The sequence below is a fragment of the Pecten maximus genome, chromosome 13 (genome assembly GCF_902652985.1).
Source record: "Pecten maximus chromosome 13, xPecMax1.1, whole genome shotgun sequence".
Taxonomy (NCBI): domain Eukaryota; kingdom Metazoa; phylum Mollusca; class Bivalvia; order Pectinida; family Pectinidae; genus Pecten; species Pecten maximus.
The window spans coordinates 11,927,937-11,951,488 of record NC_047027.1 but is presented as its reverse complement, the minus strand read 5'-3'; the positions used below and the strand labels follow the sequence as shown (position 1 = coordinate 11,951,488).

At 34.7% G+C, this 23,552-nt stretch overlaps 2 protein-coding genes across 2 annotated transcripts in view; one reads left to right on the top strand and one right to left on the bottom strand.

The window, feature by feature from the left end:
• LOC117341380 overlaps nt 1-23,552 on the top strand; it is a 137,747-nt gene that overhangs the window by 9,056 nt on the left and 105,139 nt on the right. The gene's annotated exons all lie outside the window — the stretch shown is intronic.
• Nucleotides 2,747-23,552, bottom strand: part of LOC117341378 — a gene marked incomplete in the record, with an annotated part of 106,213 nt that continues 85,407 nt past the window's right edge. Inside the window, 7 exon segments of the mRNA XM_033903230.1 lie at nt 2,747-3,871; nt 4,544-4,583; nt 5,184-5,288; nt 6,339-6,368; nt 6,890-7,088; nt 7,357-7,523; nt 8,033-8,423. Of these exon segments, the coding sequence (XP_033759121.1) occupies nt 3,805-3,871; nt 4,544-4,583; nt 5,184-5,288; nt 6,339-6,368; nt 6,890-7,088; nt 7,357-7,523; nt 8,033-8,423 (999 nt within the window).

Genomic DNA, 23,552 nt, shown 5'->3' with positions numbered 1-23,552 from the left:
TATAGATTTTTTTCATTAGAATAATAGTGAACGCAGGCATTATTTCCTATCTACCTGGTACATCAATCTGTACTTGATATTTATAGTATCTATATTTTAACGGGAAAACGATAATTGAGCATAAATATGTGAAAACCCATCTTTAATTGGAAGTAAGAATATCTTCATCATTTGCAATATATTGTTATCTTTATTGTTTTCTTTTTTATCACTTTTTTCTGTGCAGTGATCTTGTGTATAAATCATTCTAAACTGTAATTGTATTGATTAAAGACATTTAAAACTTGGTTGGTTGCTTTGTATGATTATATCGTCAAGGAGTTAAATCATTAAGCAATAACGCAAACGTTTTCCTACTTTTGGACCAACCTCTAGTATCGTGCATGGAAGTCAACAGATTGATTGATTGATTGATGGGGCTTAACGTCCTTGTTCCGGTTATAACCGAGCCTAGGACACCAAGTCAACAGAGCATTTTGTTTTTCGTTTTAAATGTTTCTTTTAAGAAAGAAATAAGCTAAATTTTAGCTGGTTTTCCAATCCTACATGTATGATCTGATCCCGATCTGTATGGAGACGATGGATAGCAGCTTTACACGTCTGTTGTCTACGTCAGTCGGATCAAAGAAGAATACGATAGAGCCACTATCTCCCGGTTCTGAGAAGAAGTCGTTGTCCGAGTTGCCGCTAATTATGATGCCTTCTTCATCACACACATGCGCACCACCAGCGTATGCAATTGCTGTAGTTGGTCCTGCCAACTCTTTAAGTAGTCCTTCTGATATACGGACGCTTCGCAAAGATCGCCTTTTTCATTACGAAAGTGTGTATCACATTGGATATGTCCGCTTTGCACTTTATGATTGCGATGTCAACATCTTCTTGATCGTAGCTTTCTGTGCAGTTACCAAACTCCACCAAACTGTCATCTTCATCAGTTATTTGCATCATATCCCCTGCTTGTGCACAATGTCGTGTGGTGATGGCTACCAATGAATCGTCATTCTTTCTGCCGTAACAGCCCAGGGTTCCCCATTTTTGTGATGTCTTGTTGGCAAGTCTATCACCATTGACAGCTAAGTTTGATGTTTAATAGATTTCACCCACACTACTTCTGGAATCACTTTATGAGATTGTTAATAGCATTCCCAATCCTTACTCTATGATATTCTACAAGGTTGACTCTTATTAAGTATCAATATACTGGCAGGAGTTCTTAATCGTGTATGTAGAATATTATTTGTTTCTTTCTCTGCAGAAATATGAGTTTGGTATCTGGGGTAATTCTGTGTTATGTACGTTTTTAGCTCACTTGCCTGCAGCTTATGTCGTGGTGCGGCGTCTGTCGTTTCGTCCATCCGTCCGGCGTCAATTTTTTTATTTAAACGACTTCTCAATAACCAAGTGGCCCAGGGACTTGATATTGGGCCTGTAGCATGCTGGGGTGAAGGGCTGCCAGGTTTGTTCAAATAATTGACCTCGACCTTCATTCAAGGTCACATGGGTCAAATAGGCTATAATCTTCAAACGACTTCTCACTAATCAAGAGGCCCAGGGACTTGGTATTGGGTCTGTAGCATGCTTGGGTGAAGGGCTACAAAGGTTATTCAAATAAATGACCTTGACCTTCATTCAAGATCACATGGATCAAATAGGCAATAATCTTCAAACGACTTCTTCTCAATAACCAAGCGGCCCAGGGACTTGATGTTGGGCCTGTAGCAAGCTGAGGTGAAGGGCTACAAAATTTGCTCAAATGAATGACTCTGACTGACATTCAAGGTCACGTCAGTCAAGTATGCTTAAATTTTTAAATAACGTCTGAATAGCCAAAGTGCCGAGATACATTATATTAGCCCTGTAGCATGCTTTCAAATAACTGCAGGATCCATATTTGAAAAAATCACTGCATTGCAGGTGAGCGATTCGGGCCCATTGGGCCCTTGTTTTGTGTCATCATGAGTCATGCGTCCTCCGTCGTTAACTCGTTACATTGTCGACTTCTTTAAGAAACACTAGTTGGATTTCAACCAAAAATGGCAGCAAGCACATGGTCAAGATAAGTAATAGAATATACAATATTTGGTAGAATGTATGCACAAGCGGAGAAGATTTACGTATGTATACAAAAGGTGGTAGCGTCTCTCTGAGGCTTATATTAGGGCAAAACGGGACCAAATGTAAGAATTTTCTTTAATTGACCTGTTCTCAAAAACCAGTGGAGATATTTCAATTAAACTTGGCAGACAGCATCTTATCGGCATCCGTATCATACCTAAATTTAAGATGCCTTACTGACCCAATAGGGATGGGACAGAAAAGGGACAGAATGTAACAATGTTGCTTACTCAAAAACAGTTGTGTTAATCAAAATCAAACTTGGTAAGCTCTAAGCCTAAGTGCAACCGCAAGAAGTAAGCACAACATAAAGGGCTTTAAAGGCCATATAAGGGGCATTTTGAGTTAGATTCTATGGAAATGAGTATATATGAGTCATATGAGTCACTTATATGAGTATCATTGTGAGAAAGGTTTAAGGTTTAAAGGTTCAAACTTCAAAGAGTGGTGTTCCTAGAATGAAGCGACATTTTTTTTGTAAAACTTTACGCATTTGTAGGGATAAATTAAGGAATCATTTTCACTAAGTTTCAAGGTCACAGGATCAAAGGTTGAAGTCAAAAAGTCACTAACCAAAACAGTTTGTTGGTTTGCGTATCATTGGTTATCACAACAGTAATACACTTAGTTTGTTGGTATGTGTATACTTGGTTACAACAGTAATACATTTAGTTTAGTTTGTTGGTATGTGTATACTTGGTTACAACAGTAACACACTTAGTTTGTTGGTATGTGTATCCGTGGTTACGCCAGAAATACACTTAGTTTGTTGTTATGTGTATCCGTGGTTACAACAGTAATACACCAAAGTTGTTGGTATGCGTACCCTCGGTTACAACAGTAATACACTTAGTTTGTTGGTATGTGTATCCTTGGTTACAACAGTAATACACTTAGTTTGTTGGTATGTGTATCCTTGGTAACAACAGTAATACACTTAGTTTGCTGGTATGTGTATCCGTGGTTACGCCAGAAATACACTTAGTTTGTTGTTATGTGTATCCGTGGTTACAACAGTAATACACTTAGTTTGTTGGTATGTGTATCCTTGGTTACAACAGTAATACACTAAATTTGTTGGTATGTGTACCCTCGGTTACACCAGTAATACACTTAATTTGTTGGTATGTGTATCATTGGTTACAACAGTAATACACTTAGATTGTTGGTATGTGTATCCTTGGTTACAACAGTAATACAGTTAGTTTGCTGGTAGGTGTATCCTTGGTAACAACAACAGTAATACACTTAGATTGTTGGTATGTGTATCCATGGGTACAACAACAGTAATATACTTAGTTTGCTGGTAGGTGTATCCTTGTTACAACAGTAATACACTTAGATTGTTGGTATGTGTATCCATGGTTACAACAGTAATACACTGAGTTTGTTGGTATGTGTATCTTTGGTTACAACAGTAATACACTTAGATTGTTGGTATGTGTATCCATGGTTACAACAGTAATACACTTAGATTGTTTGTATGTGTATCCATGGTTACAACAGTAATACACTTAGTTTGTTGGTATGTGTATCCATGGTTACAACAGTAATACACTTAGTTTGTTGGTATGTGTATCCATGGTTACAACAGTAATACACTTAGTTTGTTGGTATGTGTACCCTCGATTACAACAGTTATACACTTAGTTCGATTATCCACACCTCGTAACTGCATTGTTTATTCTATATTTGTGGTATTTCGTAATTGTCCGTGGTGTTGTACACGTGCTCATCATTTCTTGAAAATGCTCTGTTTTGGTGAGAAAAGAAAAGGACAAATTATTAGAATATATCTATATTTCTGTCGATGAGGAGCCTTCTGGAACACTTATGTATTTATCCTATGATGTCCGTATATCTTGTTTCTAATTTGTCTCGGTTCTCGAGTTCGATTCCTTTTACGTATTGATATTTACAAAAGTCAAACAACTGAGTAGTTCCATATAATCAATGAAGTAATTATCGAGTGATGAATATTAAACTTCTCCGTGTAATGAAATAATTGATACCGTTACTGTTGAGTAATCGGTATTAAACTGTGTAATTATGTGATAGATAAAGTCATTGTCGAGTTATGAGTATATAACTGTGTAGTTAAGTGATGGATATCGTAATTAACCAGCAATGAGTATAAAACCATGGTCTCACTCAACGTGTTATGTTATTTAGTTTAATGACTACAGAGAAATCAGATTTGTTATAACTGCCCCGGTACATAATTTGAGAACGTGATATTCCCTATATTGATATAACTGTACAGGCTCGGTTGTTCGCTCTATTATCTCTTTCCTGTAAACATTTCTTCTGTAATTACTTTGTGTATATTCTGGTCAGGTTTTGTTGTCTCGTGATAATTTGCCATAATAACCATTCACTCTGAAAACGTTTTAACGTATTGTTAACTAAACACCTGTATATTTACCTGTTCACGACCTCGTAGTTCACGCTTTGATGTAAACGATCTGTGGATTGAAATGTGATTATTAATGTAACTGGTAATTCCATGTGATAAGTTGGTTGATAATCAATGATTAATGATAAATAAGAAAAATGAATAAATGAAATGAAATAAAAAAAACTTATCGATACAGACTGACTGACGTTCATTGTTAAGGTTGCGACAATATCTTATTTGCACATTCGAAAAATAAGAGGCTCCGTTGGCCTGTTTCGCCCCTCGCCCAAACATGCTGCATACCTAATATCAGGTCTTTGGGTCTCTTAGCTCTTGAGAAGAAGTCTTTTAAATGAAAAGGTGATGACGACAAACGACAGAGGCGCACAACGGCATAAGGTCATTAGGCCATTTCATTATGAAAAACACAGTTATTCTAGTTAATATGTCTAAAGTGAACACATTGATATTTTTTTCCTTCATAACATCGTACCATAATGTTTCGCATTAGCATTATAAATTTATACATTTTTTATTATTTCGTTACCTTTTTATTTCTTCTTTAAGATAGAAGTAAGTAACAGTAATACTAAGGATAACTGTAACAACTTTGTCTCTTGAAAATGGCGTCGTTGATCAATTTTACCAGCAAGTAAATCGTCGTTACCTTTATATTCTAATACTTTACGACATAGGTAGGCAACAGTGGTAGTAAGGACAACAGTCGCAATGATGAATATAACAGCGACGATGATCCAAGGTGTGACGTCATCTGTTCAGGAAGTAAACAATTTACATATTTGCTATTGTTGAATGGTCATAAAACATCCGTAATGTGATCGATAATTTGATTGCAAAGAACCAAATCTAACGTTACTTAAGAAATAATTAACGATGATTCGTGTATTGTTGCAGGATATACAACGAGGACGAGGATATTGTGCAATTAAATTAATAACGAAGGCCGCAGGCCTGAGTTATTAATTAAAATTGCAAAATGTCCGAGTCCGAGTTGAATATCCTGCAACAATACACAATTCAAAGTTGATTATTTCTATTCTACCATGTACTGTTTTGTTCTGAGATCGACCTCTTTCTAATAAAAAAAAACAGCAAGGAAACCCCGAGAAAACCTTGAAATTTATTTCTTGAGTATTGCATTATTTGCTGATGAAATATACAGGCAATACATTACTACGATCAAGAGCATCTATCATATGGCATTGATTTTGAAAATTGAAAAAAAAAAAAAAAAAAAAATGGAGGGGGCCTCCGTAGGATTCGAACTCGCGTCGTGATAAAAAATTATTGAAAGACTAATCCATTAGCCCACTCGGCTAACGCAACCTTTCATGAAACGGGTGAATTTTAGATATATAAAATTGTAACAGCCGTGACTCACGACCGTGTATTATTGGCACGAGCGTGGGTTGTTGGAAAATAATACATGGTTTTAAACCAATCAAAACTGGCGTTGCATAGCAAACATGGTAGAATGTTCAGTAATTACGTGTGCGACTGTAAAACATTTAATATTGGATACAATGTTCACAATTAAAAGTAGAAATCCTAACTGTACTTGGTACACAAACTGACGCCGTCGTTGTGATTATGTCTGAACTATAACAAGTAAATCAACATGAAAATAGTTATGCCCAATTCTTTTTTCAACGGTTTATTATAATGGACTATATTGATAATAATATACCATGTACAGTGTATTTTGAAATGAAAACCAGCAAAGATCAAAGTTTTGATGAATTTGATAAAAACACTTGATTACGAAGATAACCTCGGTACATAATATTTCATGGTTACTTACCTTGACCGCATGTAGTTCCACCTGATGAATCTGGAGAAGAAAAAATATGAGGGAACACGTTTTCAATTTCATCATAACGTAGATATGTGTAGAAGTGTTTGACATTAACCGCACTGTTTTTGGCAAACACTGATGGTGCAAATATTTGTTTTATTTTTGTTTTACAAGCATTTTTCAACATTTCTGAATCTGTTTTCTCAAGATGATTTTGAGAAAATAATGAAACATTAATTAAGGCAAAGCTACAATAATGATGTTTAGACATCGTAACAAGTAACAGTGTATCGTCTATGTTAAGAAAAAAGCCATCGCTACAAAATGTACACTTTATGTCTGTGAGGGAAAGTCCATAACTTAGAAATATTAAATGAAACCTAAGGATATAATCTCAACGAATATTTGTTGTAATCTTAGAATAGCTATATATCACCTAAGAATATAATAGTATTATTCTGAATTTTCAATTAATACACTGAATAACTCAAAAATTCTAAGAAAATCATCAAGTGCTTATTTTTTTCATATAATTTGAAGCCATATTTGGCCCTTACATCTTCTGATGGATTTGTATGTTATCAGTGAGACTGGATTAGAGCCACACACGGTTCCAGTGAACGGTTCACACATAAACGTGGTGTTGGTGTCGTCATTTTTCACATTGTAGATAAGTGTACTGGTACGTTGGTAGTTACACCCGGACGTCACCAAACCGTTATCATTCTGGTTAATGTCAGCTGTAGTTGGGTAGCCCTGAAAACCAGAAACCAACATTCTATTCCATAGACCATATTCCAGTTTGACATGAGTAATACCTGACAACTTCACCGATTCAAAATAAAATAAAAGAATAATTATATTATGAAACTTCTGCAGAGTTATCTTTTTCATTTTTATTTTTTTGTAATTTTATATACATGGCATCCCCTATTTCTTTGCGACAACACATACAAAATTAACAAAATTGTCATATTTTTCGATTACACAGTTGTAAAGGCACATAAATCGTTTGTAGACTTACAGTATATCCTTGGTCGGTGGCACGCTTGTAACACCATGTGTGGGTTTTTTTGTCACTTCCTACAGTGCCTGTACACGTGAATTTCAGTGAGGATCCCACGGAGTAATATACACTCTCCACATTGGGGAAGGGAAACACGGTCATGTCGTTAGAGGATATCGGTTGAACTGTGATAGAATGCATAATCTTTTCTATGATGTCATCAATGCAATTTGAAATTAATACAATTATCATCAATTAAAGGTAAATATTATGTCAATACAATATACTCTTGATCATGATTAAAAAATAATTTAAACAAAATAATTTGCATAAAATCTATATTTTGGTTTATAAGTTTCCTTAGTTTATTTGATTTTGAGTTGGAATTAATTATAGTTTCCCTATTATATCTGTATTGTTTGTTGTTTTAATACTGGTCTTTATGAGGTTAACACTTCAAATTATGGCGAACACAGACATTATCTCAATACACTTCAACATAATTTTGTAAAATAAAATTTCAATTGAAGCCAAATCAAATCATTAACATCATCTCTGAAAATAAGTATATTATCAACACAGTTGAAACTTGAAGCTGGTGAATTAGTTTGTCAGTGACAATGACAACACAAGATATTTCTTCTTTCTTTTAGATATTGTGTGAACACAACTGGTTGACTACGGAGATACAAACCTTTAGCTGTGATATATTTTTCAGCTATCGCTACACCACCACTACCACTAGTCAGAGTGACTCCCATAGAACATCGGTAAGCTCCGCCATCATTACAGTTTGTCCTATTTGTGGCGATTGTAAACACAAGCTGAGCTCCAGATACCGTGTTCACATTTCCTGTGGCTGACACCCCCGCTCTGCTCTGACTGACAACGTTACCCCAGCTGATTACTGAGGATGAGGTGGGTTTATCATAGTTAACAGACACTACTGTTTGGTAATCTGTAGAACTAGAATTTCTCAGAAGACCAATACTATTGACATCTGTGATTCCGGCTGAGCTTGGTGTACAGGTAAGTCTGAGTTCTGATGTTGGTGTTTCCAAGGTACTTGGTCCTGTTATGGTGATGGACTGGCCAGACACTGAAACACAATAAAACATGATAGAATGATTGATACAGGACTACTCGCTCGATATGTCAACAGTTCAATAGTCACAGATTAGTGACCAGCGACTTAAAATACAAGATACCGAGTCAAATTTTGGAATATGTATTATCAGACACGGTTTCAATTACATAGTGAAATTGTATTACCATTACCATAACATATATTAATTATGTAACTAGTTAAATGAACATTAGTTTTACAATGTTGTAAAATAAAGATCATTATACGTACACATGTTTAGATTCCTGAACACACAACTGTCTGTCTCTGTCATTTGTGAGTGTACATCTGTTCTTTGTTCTTTGTTTACATGTCTGTGAGTTACACAGGGATTCTGTTTGTATAAGTACTGATTGTTTAGCTGTCAGTCTGTGAGTTACACAGGGATTCTGTTTGTATAAGTACTGATGGTTTAGCTGTCAGTCTGTGTGTTACACAGGGATTCTGTTTGTATAAGTACTGATTGTTTAGTTGTCAGTCTGTGTGTTACACAGGGATTCTGTTTGTATAAGTACTGATGGTTTAGCTGTCGGTCTGTGTGTTCGTTATTTGTCTCGGTGTCAGTATGATTGTATTGATGTTTGTGTACTTATGAAAGGACGTGTATCTGTGTGCGGGACAAACATGTGTGAGGGAATGTGAGGGTATGTTTTTAAACTTTGAAAGTACGGACGAATGTGTGTATGTATGAATTTACATGTGTATACATTGTGCAGGTATGGATGTTGCAATTTGTGGAAATAGGTAATATTATATAGGAATTATAACAGATGTGTTTTTGATGGCTGATAGGTCGACTTACTAAGCCCTCAGTGAAAATAAAAACAAACATGTGACAAGGTGTGTCAGCTTACCATACACTATTTTCCCTATTACACTATATATGTCGAAGCCCCACACAATATGTAACGTATCACAAAAGATATGTTACCGTGCCACACAATTTGTAACGTACTATTCAAGATTTGTAACAACAAATCTACGCATCACTTCCCCACCTCAGCTGAATTAAACTATGTGGTGTGCTATATTTTCAACTTACACAACAACATGTAGTTAAAGTTCAGTGTGAAATTATTTGATCAACATATACATTGTATGAAATATGTCCCTCCAACGTCAATCATACCCCTTTATATTAAATATCTGTAGGCTTATGTATAGCTAAAGTTACGCTGTTTTATCAATATGATAATACACATACAAACTGTAGATTAAGGCTTCAGTGTACAGCCTGATTGAAATATAGACCATGTACACCCTGATTAAATATATATAGACCACGTACACCCTGATTAAATATATATAGACCACGTACACCCTGATTAAATATATATAGACCACGTACACCCTGATTAGATATATAGACCACGTACACTCTGATTAAATATATAGACCATGAACACCCTGATTAAATATATATAGACCACGTACACCCTGATTAAATATATATAGACCACGTACACCCTGATTAGATATATAGACCACGTACACTCTGATTAAATATATAGACCATGAACACCCTGATTAAATATATATAGACCACGTACACCCTGATTAGATATATAGACCACGTACACTCTGATTAAATATATACAGACCATGTACACCCTGATTAGATATATAGACTATGTACACCCTGATTAAATATATAGACCATGTACACACTGTTTAAATATATACAGACCATGTACACACTGATTAAATATATAGACCATGTACACCCTGATTAGATATACAGACCACGTACACCTGATTAAATATATAGACCACGTACACCCTGATTAAATATACAGACCATGTACACCCTGATTTAATATATAGACCATGTACACACTGATTAAATATATAGACCATGTACACACTGATTAAATATATAGACCATGTACACACTGATTAAATATATAGACCATGTACACACTGATTAAATATATAGACCATGTGCACACTGTTTAAATATATACAGACCATGTACACCCTGATTAAATATGTACATTCTATGTACACCCTGATTTAATATATAGACCATGTACACACTGATTAAATATATAGACCATGTACACACTGATTAAATATATAGACCATGTACACACTGATTAAATATATAGACCATGTACACACTGTTTAAATATATAGACCATGTGCACACTGTTTAAATATATACAGACCATGTACACCCTGATTAAATACATGTATATACATTCTATGTACACCCTGATTAAATATATACATACCATGAACACCCTGATTAAATATATAAGCCATGTACACCCTGATTAAATATATAGACCATGTACAACCTGATTAAATGTTTAGACCATGTACAACCTGATTAAATATATACAGACAACGTAAACCCTGATTAAATATATAGACCACGTACACCCTGATTTAATATATAGACCATGTACACACTGATTAAATATATAGACCATGTACACACTGTTTAAATATATAGACCATGTGCACACTGTTTAAATATATACAGACCATGTACACCCTGATTAAATATATACATTCTATGTACACCCTGATTAAATATATACATACCATGAACACCCTGATTAAATATATAAGCCATGTACACCCTGATTAAATGTTTAGACCATGTACAACCTGATTAAATATATACAGACAACGTAAACCCTGATTAAATATATACTGACCATGTACACCCTGATTAAATATATACAGACCATATACACCCTGATTAAATATATACATACCATGTACACCCTGATTAAATATATACTGACCATGTACACCCTGATTAGATACATACAGACCATATACACCCTGATTAAATATATACAGACCACGTACACCCTGATTTTTTTTATATTTTTATTCACAGCCAGCATATTAATAGTTAACACTGCTTGCCCTCACACAGGAGGGGACTCATTCACAATTTTGTTCCACAACTTTACATAACTTGGTCATAATATATGGTATAGCACGCATGTTCTCAAACTTTTATTATCTTAACCAACAATGTGTTCACATCATATCAGCATCATGTCATCTTACATTTACATATACTTTCTCATTCGCACACATAGTTCTACAGTGTAATGTTTCAAACACACTATTTTATGAAATACCATATTACAACATGTACATACATAGTTTCATAATGATTATATGCCAAAAATGTTCTTCAATGAATCCCAGACATAAGAAAACTTATTTGAGTGCTTTAGTATTGAAATATTCCTTTTTAAAGACTGTATGATACTATTTAATATCTGTTGCTTGCTTTCAGCTTTGTTTTCAAATTCAATTTTATTTCTAGATGTCCAAATATGCCATTTTGAAGAAAGAATTATTAGATTAATAACTAAACAAGAGTTAAAAATTTAAATGATGACATCCAAGAATAACGTCTCTTTCAGAAATCTTATACACTTGGTGTTCTTGGGAAATACCATTTATTGCTTTATTAATTACTGGTTCTATATAATTCCATATTTCTTTAGAGAGAATGCATCTATAAAATAAATGTTATTGAGTTTCTAAATGCATGTTACAGAGGTTACATTTTCCATCCGAGAGTCCCATTTTCATTAATTTATAGTTTGTTGATACTATATTATGTAGACATTTTCAATGAAATTCTTTGCTTTTTCTATCTGCAATAGATGTTTGCATTATTTTCCATATTTTTTTTCCAATTGAAGAGTTCATTTTCGTATAATGATTCCTATTTTTGTTGTGCTTTAGGTTGATAGTCATCATCTAATAAGATATCTGTCAATAGCTTATTTGTTTTTTAGATCTGTTGGTTCTATATTTTTTATTCATATATTTTAGAGCTAAGTTATCTGTTATTGTAAAAGTATTGTCATAAGTTGAAGAAGGGTCATTTGTCTTTAGTTCTGTTACCCAGTTCTTAGGTATGGAATTTTTTATTCTAGAGAACTCCGATATCCAATTTTCCTTTTGCTTCAGCTTTTGCAACAGTATTTCTGATGAAATAATGTCAATGTTTGATTCATACCATATATCCTCAATTCTAATTATACATGATTTAGTCCAATTCCTAAAAAATATGGGATTCCTTTTGAAAACTATTTGATCATTTCCAAAAAGCATTTGTTTTTTTAATATTTTCTTTCATCAAAGTCTTTGGTAAGGTTTTCAGTAAATACTGCCACTCCAGTATCTGTGATGTATAGAGTTCTGGTATGTTACTCATGTCTAAAGATTTTGTACTACTGCATTTGCATAGAATTAATTTTTCTTTGTTTTAATGGTAAATAGTCAAATGTGATTGGTCGAAAAATTCTTTTCATTCTTCTATGAAAGAAATTCCGATAATTGCGCGAAAAATGTGACGTCAGAATACAACAATTGACGTTGCGTATTGATTTGAGAAAACCAGTACAATAGTATATAAAACATGTTTTAAATTAGAAAATCATTTTCAAAAAATAATTATAAGCGTTGATTGCGGATTCATGCAGTTTGCAAACAAAATTTGTTTCATACCCCGATGAAACTAAAAAAGAAATGACATCAATGCTAAAAAGAAAATTTCAATACCAAATTTGTTATCGTATTTTTGAAGCCAATATTTGCCCAAGGTATTCCAGGTGTGTAGCTCTGAATTTACAATTTGATATATATTTTTTATACTTCACGCCCACCCCTTGATTTATCTCTGTAGCAAGTTTCTTTGGATATCTTATTTACCTTGCTTTTCCAAAGGAGTAGATGAGTTTATTGACTTTCTGCTTGTACTTACTCGGTATTAGTGTCTGAGCTACCTCATATGTAATTGTCGACAATAGGAGTGATTTAATTATTATCATTTTCCCTTGCGTAGTAAGATTTCGTTTTCCCCATCTACCAATCAATGTTTTAATTTTTTGTATTTTTGCTTCCCAAAGTATTTCTTGGTCAATGTTATACCCATGAGTTATTCCTAAGGCTTTAATATTTTGAACCCATTTTATTTGAGTATATCTTGGTGGTCTCCGTTTCCAAATACCTATGTACATTCCTTTTGTTTTCTGATAATTTACCTTTGCTCCAGAAGCTTTTTCATATTTGTTAAGTGTTTTAAACATTTCTGTTATGCTGTTTTCTTATCCTACAAATAATTGGGAATCATCTGCAAATATACTAATTTTTGCTTCAATGTTTTTATTGTTTAAACTTGGAATAGATATACCTGTTATATTTTTGTTTTTACGTATAGTACACGCTAAGGGCTCAGTCTGTATAATGTAGATTAGAGGCGCGAGCGGGCAGCCTTGTTTTACAGAACGACTAATTTTGAAGAATCTGGAGAGAAAACCATTTGTTAATATTTGACTGTAAGAGTTAATGTATGTCATTTGAATCCATCGAGAAAGTTTATCATCAAAGCCAAATTTATTAAAGCATTTTTGAATCCATCTCCATTCTACTCGATCGAAAGCCTTTTCCTGATCTAGAAAAATAATCCCACCCTCAACATTTTCTATGTTCGTGTACTCAACTACATCTTTATTAAGCGTATATTTTCTTCAATATTTCTGCCTTCCACAAATCCTTTTTGGTCTGGGTGTACTATGAATGATAAAAAAGTTTTTATTCTTTCTGCTAATATTTTTGTAATAATCTTATAGTCATTATTTCAGAGGGTAATTGGGCGCCAATTTCTTATTTCCTCACTTATTTTCTCATTGAGAATAAGTTTTCATAAAAATGGACTTGTTCCTTTTATATGTCTTCAATATAATGTTTATATGTTCCATCTTTACTTTTAATGGATGTCCATTTTTTATTTAACCCTTTAGATTTTTCAAGTCCGAAAAAATAAAATAAAATTTGTTGATTTTTCCCCTTCTTCCTACCACTTGACTCTGGATCTAATTCTAGCAGCCGTTGCCTTTTGTTGGTGGTATGCTACTAATTTTTGTTGGATGTTATCATACTCTTTGTTTTGAAGGGTTTTTGATTGAAGTTCTGTTTCTAATTTCTTTATTTGTTTTTCTTTAATGTTTAATATTTTACTTGTAGATAAGCATATATATTTTATTTTAATTTTCGCTTTATCCCACCATTCTTTGACAGAGTTAAATTTGTGTTTACTTGTTTTCCAAGTTTTCCAAAAATGTGTAAGTGCATTTTTGAATTGAATACTATCTATTACCTTTTCACTCATTTTCCAATATCCCGGTCCTTGTAAGCTATTTACAAGTTTAATATTCAGACAAGAGATACCATAGTGATCTGTTTTTGTAAATGGACAGAATTCTATTGATGTAGTAAGCACATTTGCATCAAGATCTTTAGAAATATAGAATCTATCAATTCGTGATCGTTTATTGCCCCTTCTAAAGGTAAAGGCCACTTTAGTTGGATTTCTTCTCCTCCATACATCTTCAATTTCTAATTTATCTAGTTCTTCTTTCCCGGAGTCATTTTGATCCCTTGTGCTATTTCTATCTAAATCACTATTAATTACACAATTGAAATCTCCCCCCAATAATAAGCTTATTTCCATCATATTTGTTTTTTGATAATTCCTGTTTCATATGATCATAAAAAAGTTTCTTTTCCTTGGCATCATTAGGTGCATATACATTTACTAATGTTATTTTATGATCATCCTGTTGAAATGTGAGTATAATGTTGAAATGTGAGTATAATGTTGAAATGTGAGTATAATGTAACGCCCATCTTTATCTCTTGTTACTTCAGTAGGCTATATTTGTAAGCCTCTCCTAAATAGAATGGCCACTAAATGACACAAGGCCACACCTTTTGATGCTGATGTACCACTCGACCAGTAGCTTTCACTATCCCATTCACCCTTCCATTTATATATAGAGTTGTTATCTCCACAATGAGTTTCTTGACAAAAGATAATATCAGCTTTTACTTTTCTGAACCAGTAGAAAAGATTTGTTCTTTTTCCCTTGGCATTGAAGCCATTTACATTGATTGTTATTAATTTTACCTTCACTACCATATGAAAAAGTGTAAGGTTTTTATACTGAAGGTAGTTCTATATAACATCAGATGCAGTAATATGTGAAATATCATACATATTACATTGATGAATCTTTAGAGTTTTCTATTCATGTTTAAGAGAAATGAAATTGATCTATTAAACAGCATCAATACTGACACCCAAAAGATTGAGTTCTATATTTATATACATACACATGTCAAATTTTTTTTTCATACCTTTTTTTCAGTATTTTTTTTTTTCAGTATGTACGTTCTGTCCTTTGACACTTACTCTCAGTTGTGAAGCTAACATCTGATGTCTCACTTCTAGAACGTTTCTTGGATTTCACAGTCACTGGTTTGGCTCTGTTAGTGTCATATATAGAGTCAAGGAAGCCTGCAAAGAGTGCCTGTGTACCTTTATTGTTAACATGTAAGCCATCTTTTGGATCAAATAGGTTTCCAGTGGGTCTATCGCCTTCTAGAAATAGTTTGTCATTGTCTATGAATTGCATGTTGTTCACAAAACTTTTTGACAAAGTTATTGACTGTTTTGGCAGTACGGTTTGCATTACTTGCACTTTGACTAGTTCCCACTCGTGGTAGAATGCTGGATACAGTTATCCTTGCATTGGGGATAGATTCCTGTACCTTATTGACCGCGGTAGTCACATTGATGTTGACTATGTCGGGGTCCTTCTTGTATCTTGTCACATCGTTGGTTCCTAGCTGAATCACTACATCATCAATGTTACTTAGTTTGATGTCAGCATTCCTCTGTGCCATTTCAAGTATTTCGTCGACCCTCTCTGCTGTAGCTCCTGGTTTTGATAGTATTTGTACACCTGGGTCAGTGTTTACAATACGGTTACAGTTGGATGCCCCCAATACCAGTGCATGTATGTATAATGGATGTGCTTGGCTCACCTGGTTGTCACTGTGTGGTAACGGTACACTGTCAGTCTGTTTTGGCTGAGTGCTTCCACTAGGAGTAGGTTGCATAAGTTGGCTGTTTGTGCTCCATCGTTTACCTGTACCTTGGGAGTGACTTGGCGTCTCCCATACCGTGATATTTGTTTGTGTACCTGAGCACTCTCTGGCGAGGTGGTTGGTGTCACCACACTTATAGCACCTCTTGACCCTTGAGGGGCACCGAAAGGATTTATGTTCGGTTTCACCACAGTGTTTACATTTGGTTCTAGAGTTTTCAGCAATTTTGTACTTTCCAAAGTTTGTTTCATTGAGTATTATCGCAGCTGCATCCATCAGTTGAACATAACGTGTTCCCGTTTCTATTTCGGTGTCTGGAATTTTACCCCTCTTTAGACTCCCTGAGACTACCTTTCCATACTGAATTAGACAGGAGGTTATAAACTGGTCACAGAGTTCTACTGGGGCATCTTTTATGGTCATATTTGTAATTTTGTGGTCAACATCTACAAAAATTACATGTCTTTCTCTCAATTTAATTCCACTTGCTGTCAGTTTATTCTTTTCCTCTGTGGTGGTCAGCGTGACTAGACATTCCCTTTCTGTCAGCTGAATACCAACTATACTCTCCCTCTTGAGGACCTCTTCCAAACCAGAGAGAACTTTAGAGTGTGTTATCCTTGGAATGAATTTTGTGTAGAAATGCACAATCTTTTCCCTGCTTGCTGTAGACATACTTCTCTGGTTCTAAGTCCAAAATGATTATAGTAACATAAGCACAAGTGCCAATTTGCTACTGAAAAAGATCCCTGATAATGAACTAATTCACCAAATACAATTTGAAGGCCTGTTACCTCTCAGGGGGAGTAACTTCAGATTTATTATATATACAGACAATTGGATTTGGCTTTTATGTCGCCCTCCAGTGGTTTAGTTAATTGTTTACTTACCTGTACAAACTGCTGCAGTTAGAATGAACATTAAATCAAACATGACTGGTGTATTCCTCTGTATGGTGAACATGTAATCGGTGTTTAAAAACTGTCACAACAACCAGGAAGTTACGATGTACCTGGTTATAACAACGTAACGCCCGGGCCTGTCCACCATATCATCGGAAAATACGCTGTAAATCTCTCATATCGCGAGATAAAAGTATAATAATGATTAACGACAAAATCACGTCCACACCTTATCGAATACCACTTAGGTTGAGTGAGGTATATTCCATACATTGTAAATAGGACTAGCCACGTAAGATGTATGGCAAGCCAAGGAGTCATTAATTCGCGGAGCACTATTGATCCAGTATTTTACCAAATACTATAATATATCTTATATATTGATGATATATCTTATATGTTTATGAGATATACTATTAAAAGTTTATAAGATATCTTATATAATATATAAGATATCTCATAAAAGATATAAGCTATCTTACCATGTACCAGGGTGTACATGGTCAGTTGTCTTTATCAGATATGTTATATCTATAAGTTATCGTTTATCTTTTGTAAGATATATTATAAACTTTTCTTTATGAGATATCTTATAAATATCTTATAAGATATCTAATATAATATATAAGATATCTAATATAATATATAAGAGATCCTATGAAGAAAAGTTTACGAGATATCTTATAAAGACCGAGACTCTCGTGAGACCGGCAAAACCTAATAACTGCTCCCTCTGTAAGGTAACTTCCGTTTTGTTGGAAGGCACGCAGAACATTCAAAATCAACCCTCTGTCGCGACCACGATCGGCTAGGCACGTGCCGTGTTCGACCAAACATGAATATATGGCAATTATCAATCTGTTTCAAACCATAAGTTTCAGCTTCATCTCGGCACCTTCATCGAGTGGAGGAGAGTTCATTATCTCAAATTCAAATATCGTTCTTTATAAGATATCTTATACTCGAATTATATAAGATATCTTATATTATTTCTTTATAAGATATCTTATATGATTTCTCATATAATATATATCTTATAAAATATATAAGATATCTTATTTAATTTTTTTATAAGATATATTAAATAATTTGGAAAATCCTGGATCAACGTTGCTCCTTGAATAAACGACAACTTGGCCTGCCATATGTTTGTGTACGTAAGGGTGTGTGTGTGTAAGTGTACGTCTGCTCAAGAGGTCCTGGTCTTTTTCATTGTCAAGTAGCCTAAATTGAAATCATGGCTCGCTGTGGTAATTTTGTTGTAAGATTATCGGGCGAGGAAGCGATCCATGATTTGTGGGATTTTAACAACGTGAATTGTGACAATTTTCTACCGACCATCCTGGCATCTGACATTCATTGACCATTCAATATGTGGTGAACCATTGAACCAACTGGCCATTGGAGGCCTGGCTAGACCAGACGTGCCTTGCCCAACAAAAGGACTACTGAATGTTGAAAATGAAGCTGAAACTCCACTCACCAAACGTTTGAAGGAGGTGTCTGCTGAGGAAATAAGCACATTCGTAGACATGAACCCGTCAGAAGCTGCCAAAAAGAACACGAAGTGGGGCGTGTGGCTATTTCAAGGTATGGCCAGAAATCCACAATTGCGTGTCAAGGGAAACAACTCCTAATGAGATGATGAGAACAATAACATTGTCAATGAAATGCAGACCAATATTATTTTTAAAATCTAACAAATCATTGCGCCATTGATTGCATAAATCATCGTCACAACTGAAATCCAAGCGTTATCGTCTCGATTAGATTACTGTAGTTCCTGTATGGCTGCCATGACGTAGCTATAACAACGAAAGAAAAAAGGCAAGTGGTATTTTTTAATTAGCACACAGATACATAAGGAGGTGCGTTGAATTTAAGAACGGTCAGTTTCAAGGACCTGAGAAGAAAATTGCAGCAGTTTTCTTGTGAACCTAAAACAAAAGAAAGGACAAATTAGAACATGACAAATCATTCAGAGTAAAGAATATTATCAGAACCGTCTTAAGTATAAGAGAGCGGCTATCAATCGCCATCTCTCATTGGGAGAGATATTGACATAGTCAATGACAAAGATTTTAAAACATCCAACACGACCTTGAACGGACTTATTAAAGACAGACCAACACGTGGGGGTAGCGCAACAAACAAAACACAAAGGAATAATCAGCATAAACGAGTTTGTAAAAATAAATACGTACCTTGAGAAGAATAAACTAGGGTCAAAACAGAGGTAAAACTAAGGACATATCTGAATGCTATCGGTGTGGAGGAAGCTACCCTCATCATGGGTTAGGTAATTTCAGAACAGCTTCCCCCTTGTACGCGAGATGCATGCGTGTAGTGGGTGCATATTTGTGGAGAGCACAGTATGTTTATGTTCATCTCCTTATGATAGCGCAAAAGGGATTTTAATGTGCTCCAACAAAGCATACATAAACACACTACCAACTGCTTAGAACGAACCCCTGATCCCCTGATCCCCTGATCCATAAACATGGGAAACCAATATGGTTTAAAATTCACTAAGAGTCAGCGGTAAGGACTAGCTATTGGTAAAATGCGATTGTGTTTTGTGTCATGCTATCGAGTTTATGCATAGGAAGTCAGTCCATAGGCAATATCAAAAGATTCGTCCGTTTTCATATGATATGAGTTTTTGAAACTAGAGCTCTTACAAACAGCGAAAGATTTATCCGTAAATGCTGTTTACGTGGGTTACCTGTCTATTGCTTTTACGATTATAAGGAAATCCAGGTGAAATGTTATTGTTTGTGTATCGCCTAAATTGGTTTGGTTAATACAGTGAGAGATTTTCGTTGCGGGTGGTTTTTAGTCTATTCTGAAGAGCCTCATAAGTTATGCAACAAACAAGTTATGAGTTTTCTTCCAGCCTGGTGCAATTGTGTTGGGTCAATCAGTAAAATATCTGTAGAAAAAAACTTAATTGACAAAGGCAATGAGACATTGTATAAAGGACCTTGTTTTGAGGGAAGAAGCCAATTTAATAGTATTGCAATGTCGAAAATCAAGACGGCCGATATAAGTTGTCGGGGTTTTTAAAATAATATATTACGTCCCTTTTCTTCTCGGGATGGGTTATTAGTAATACTATTCTGTGTAAAACGTTTAGTCGTTAAATATTGTCGGTCTACATGTTACAAATTTGTATACATAAGTCCGATGACACGATGCGTGTGATCAGACGTGTGACAAGTCATTGTGTGAACATTGTAAAAGTACGACAGAATAAAAAAAAAAAAACTATTTATTTTATGACATTTACATATAAATGTTTATGTCGTGTAACAGACCAAAAACTAGGTTATCCGTCAAGTAGTTTATAATTATTATTGTCAGATTGCGCACGTGGTTATGAATACTAATATTAATGGTTCGCTGTTTATTGTTTAACGTAACATTTAAGTTGCGAAAGCTTTTTATCGTGTCATCAATGTTCTATGAAATGTCCGCCAAAAATTATTTATTACGCAGTTCACGCTTCATAAAATGATAACTTTACGCTATTGTGAAAAGCGCCAAAGCGCGTGTCAGTCCTGCTCCGTTTGAGATTAATTTATCCTATTCTTAACAACCATGAAGTGCAAAATATCAGACACTGGGTGACATTGATATACTGGGATAAGAAGGATCATCATTGCAGCACAAATGAGCAAAGGAAGTTTCGGTATTTGCCATCTGTAGTATCAAAGCGTGATTGTTCCAGATCAGCGTATGAATACATCGTTTATTATGTTCAGAAAGATGAGTTTAAGGCCCAAGATATGAGATGCTCAAATCTATATAAAATGTTGGATAAATTGATATACTATGTGATCAAGCGATACGAATGAGGATGATATAATTAGATCCCCGTATCGGGAGATACGGGTGCCTATAGTACTTCCACAAATTTCGTTCCTAGCAATGACCTTTACATTTATTGACCAATTAGCATGAAGCAATACAAGAAAGTTAAACGTCAAGATAATCAGGTTCAAAGGTCAAGTAAAAGTTTGCGTCTTTTCACTGAGGAACATTTTGTAACTACAGAGCAAAAAATGATTATAATTCAACATGCAAGCAACTGAACAAAGTCCAAAGTCACTGTGACATAGATTAACGTCAAATATTGTAGTTATTCACTAATGAAAATTTAGTTGTGACACTTGTAAAATAATCCTATTATCAGTTGACCAAAGGTAGAGATCAGGGTCAAAATGCAATATCAAATCATTTATCTGTTGGTCAATATGTTACATTTTGAAGCAATAATGTTAAGAATTAAAGTCAACTGAGAGTCAAATTATATATTGCTTGCACTTTCTAACCCGTTAATTATGGAACAAAGAAGCAATGTTGGCTGGAGTTTAACAAATCATCAACTTATCAGAGGTCATTTAGTGAAATTTTCATCTGGTCACAGATTAACATTTATGACAATAAGATGCAATGTTACTTGGATTTAAACAAAGAACTGACCAAAGACCTAGGTCAATGTCATGGTTCAATTTGGTACTTTTTATGATAAACATTTCCAGAGTATGTCCTAATGAAGCAACGTTGGTCAAAACTAAAAAGGTGTCAACTGACTAAATAACAAGGTCATATTGTCCAAATAATCAAGATAAAAAAGATCAGGCCCCGGTTTAACAACAATTTTTAAAATGCTGATAAGATAATTTCTGGAAAAAAAATGAACTTGCATTCTTGAAAAGATGACACTTGTCATTCTCTTCCTACCTGCATATTTTAAGACATGTACACACGCATGTTTTAAAGTAAAGGAGAAATAAAAGTTTCACTAATCAAGTGATTAAGCTGATCCCATTTTGAACAACTGGGCCCAGATTTCATATTTTCCACTGATGAACATGATTATATTATGCAAAATTCGTCTTAATTCATGTCAACTGACCAAACATCGATTTCATGAACAGTCAGGGTAATTTTGTAATAGATAATGGCTACATCACTGATGGACATACAGAGGCTCATTGCAAAGGCTTCCATACCAATAAGGGTAAGGTATTTTTTTAAAAGGTCGTACTCACGTCATTACAGACTGGTCAATTCCCTAGCTTCCTGAGGAACACAAACCGTGATAGGTATGGATTGCTGAACCACTCACCTCGGATCTTCACTTGAGGTTACGTGGCTGACGTTTTCACTGTCTAAGCCCTCGCAGCCCATCATGGAATTAAAGGTCAAGGTCACTTGGGTTCAAATTCCAAAAGGCAAATAGTGTCTATGATAACGAACGTCTGATTCTGTTCGATTCGGATGGATATTGCGGTGATGGCGGCAGCGTCGGCGACGTCCTTTCAGAGGTTCCCATGCGTTAACCCAAGTTCCATTAAGCAGATGGGACTTAATCTACATGCAGATCTTCCTTACCACAAGTGCTCGAATGGGATTGCTTTTCAGGTCCAAAGTCAAATGTTACTGTCATTATTTCCAACAAAATAGAAAATTTGTGTTCGTACCATAAGTGCTTGGTAGGGGTTGATTTTCAGCTCCTAAGGTTAAAGGTCAATGTCACTGTTACTACAAAAATGTTTTCCTGTGAAAACTCAAGTTCTCTTGAGTCGATTCAATTCCAACATTATGCAGATCTTTCTAATTTCAAGGGTTTCCTCGAGAACGACTTTCAAGGTCCCTGTTCTAAAAATAGAAAATTTACTTCCTTGCGATAATTCAAGTTCACAGGTTGATTTAGCTCAAACTTCATGCAGATTTTTCTCATCACAAGTGTTTGCATGATATCGTTTTGCAGGCGAAGCATCCACTTCCATGAAATTCTTTTGTTTATTTGAATAGATGTCGAATATCTTTCTGTCAAATTGATAATTAAGTGATGTATTTCGTGGAAAATCAGCATATAAAAGGATGTTTGAATAATGTTTTCATCTTTACATGGTAATTTTTTTTTCACCTGGTATCTTATATAAAGAATCAACACTCGAAATGCATTTATTGAGATATTTACTTATAATTTAAGAGGTAATTTAACAGTATTTGGGTGCTTTCACTACTTGCGACTAATAGCTTCTGCCATAAAGATAATGTTTCATTCAGCAATCTAAACCTTTTTTTATCTACAAAGCACAAGAGTTTTACCAATAAAACTCACTATGGCCATGCTGTTTACGCAGCCTACAAGTGACCCAGATAACTGTGACTTTGTCGCACAATAAAACAGAACATACTTTTTGCTCAAAAGATATTGTAATAACGATCACGTATCA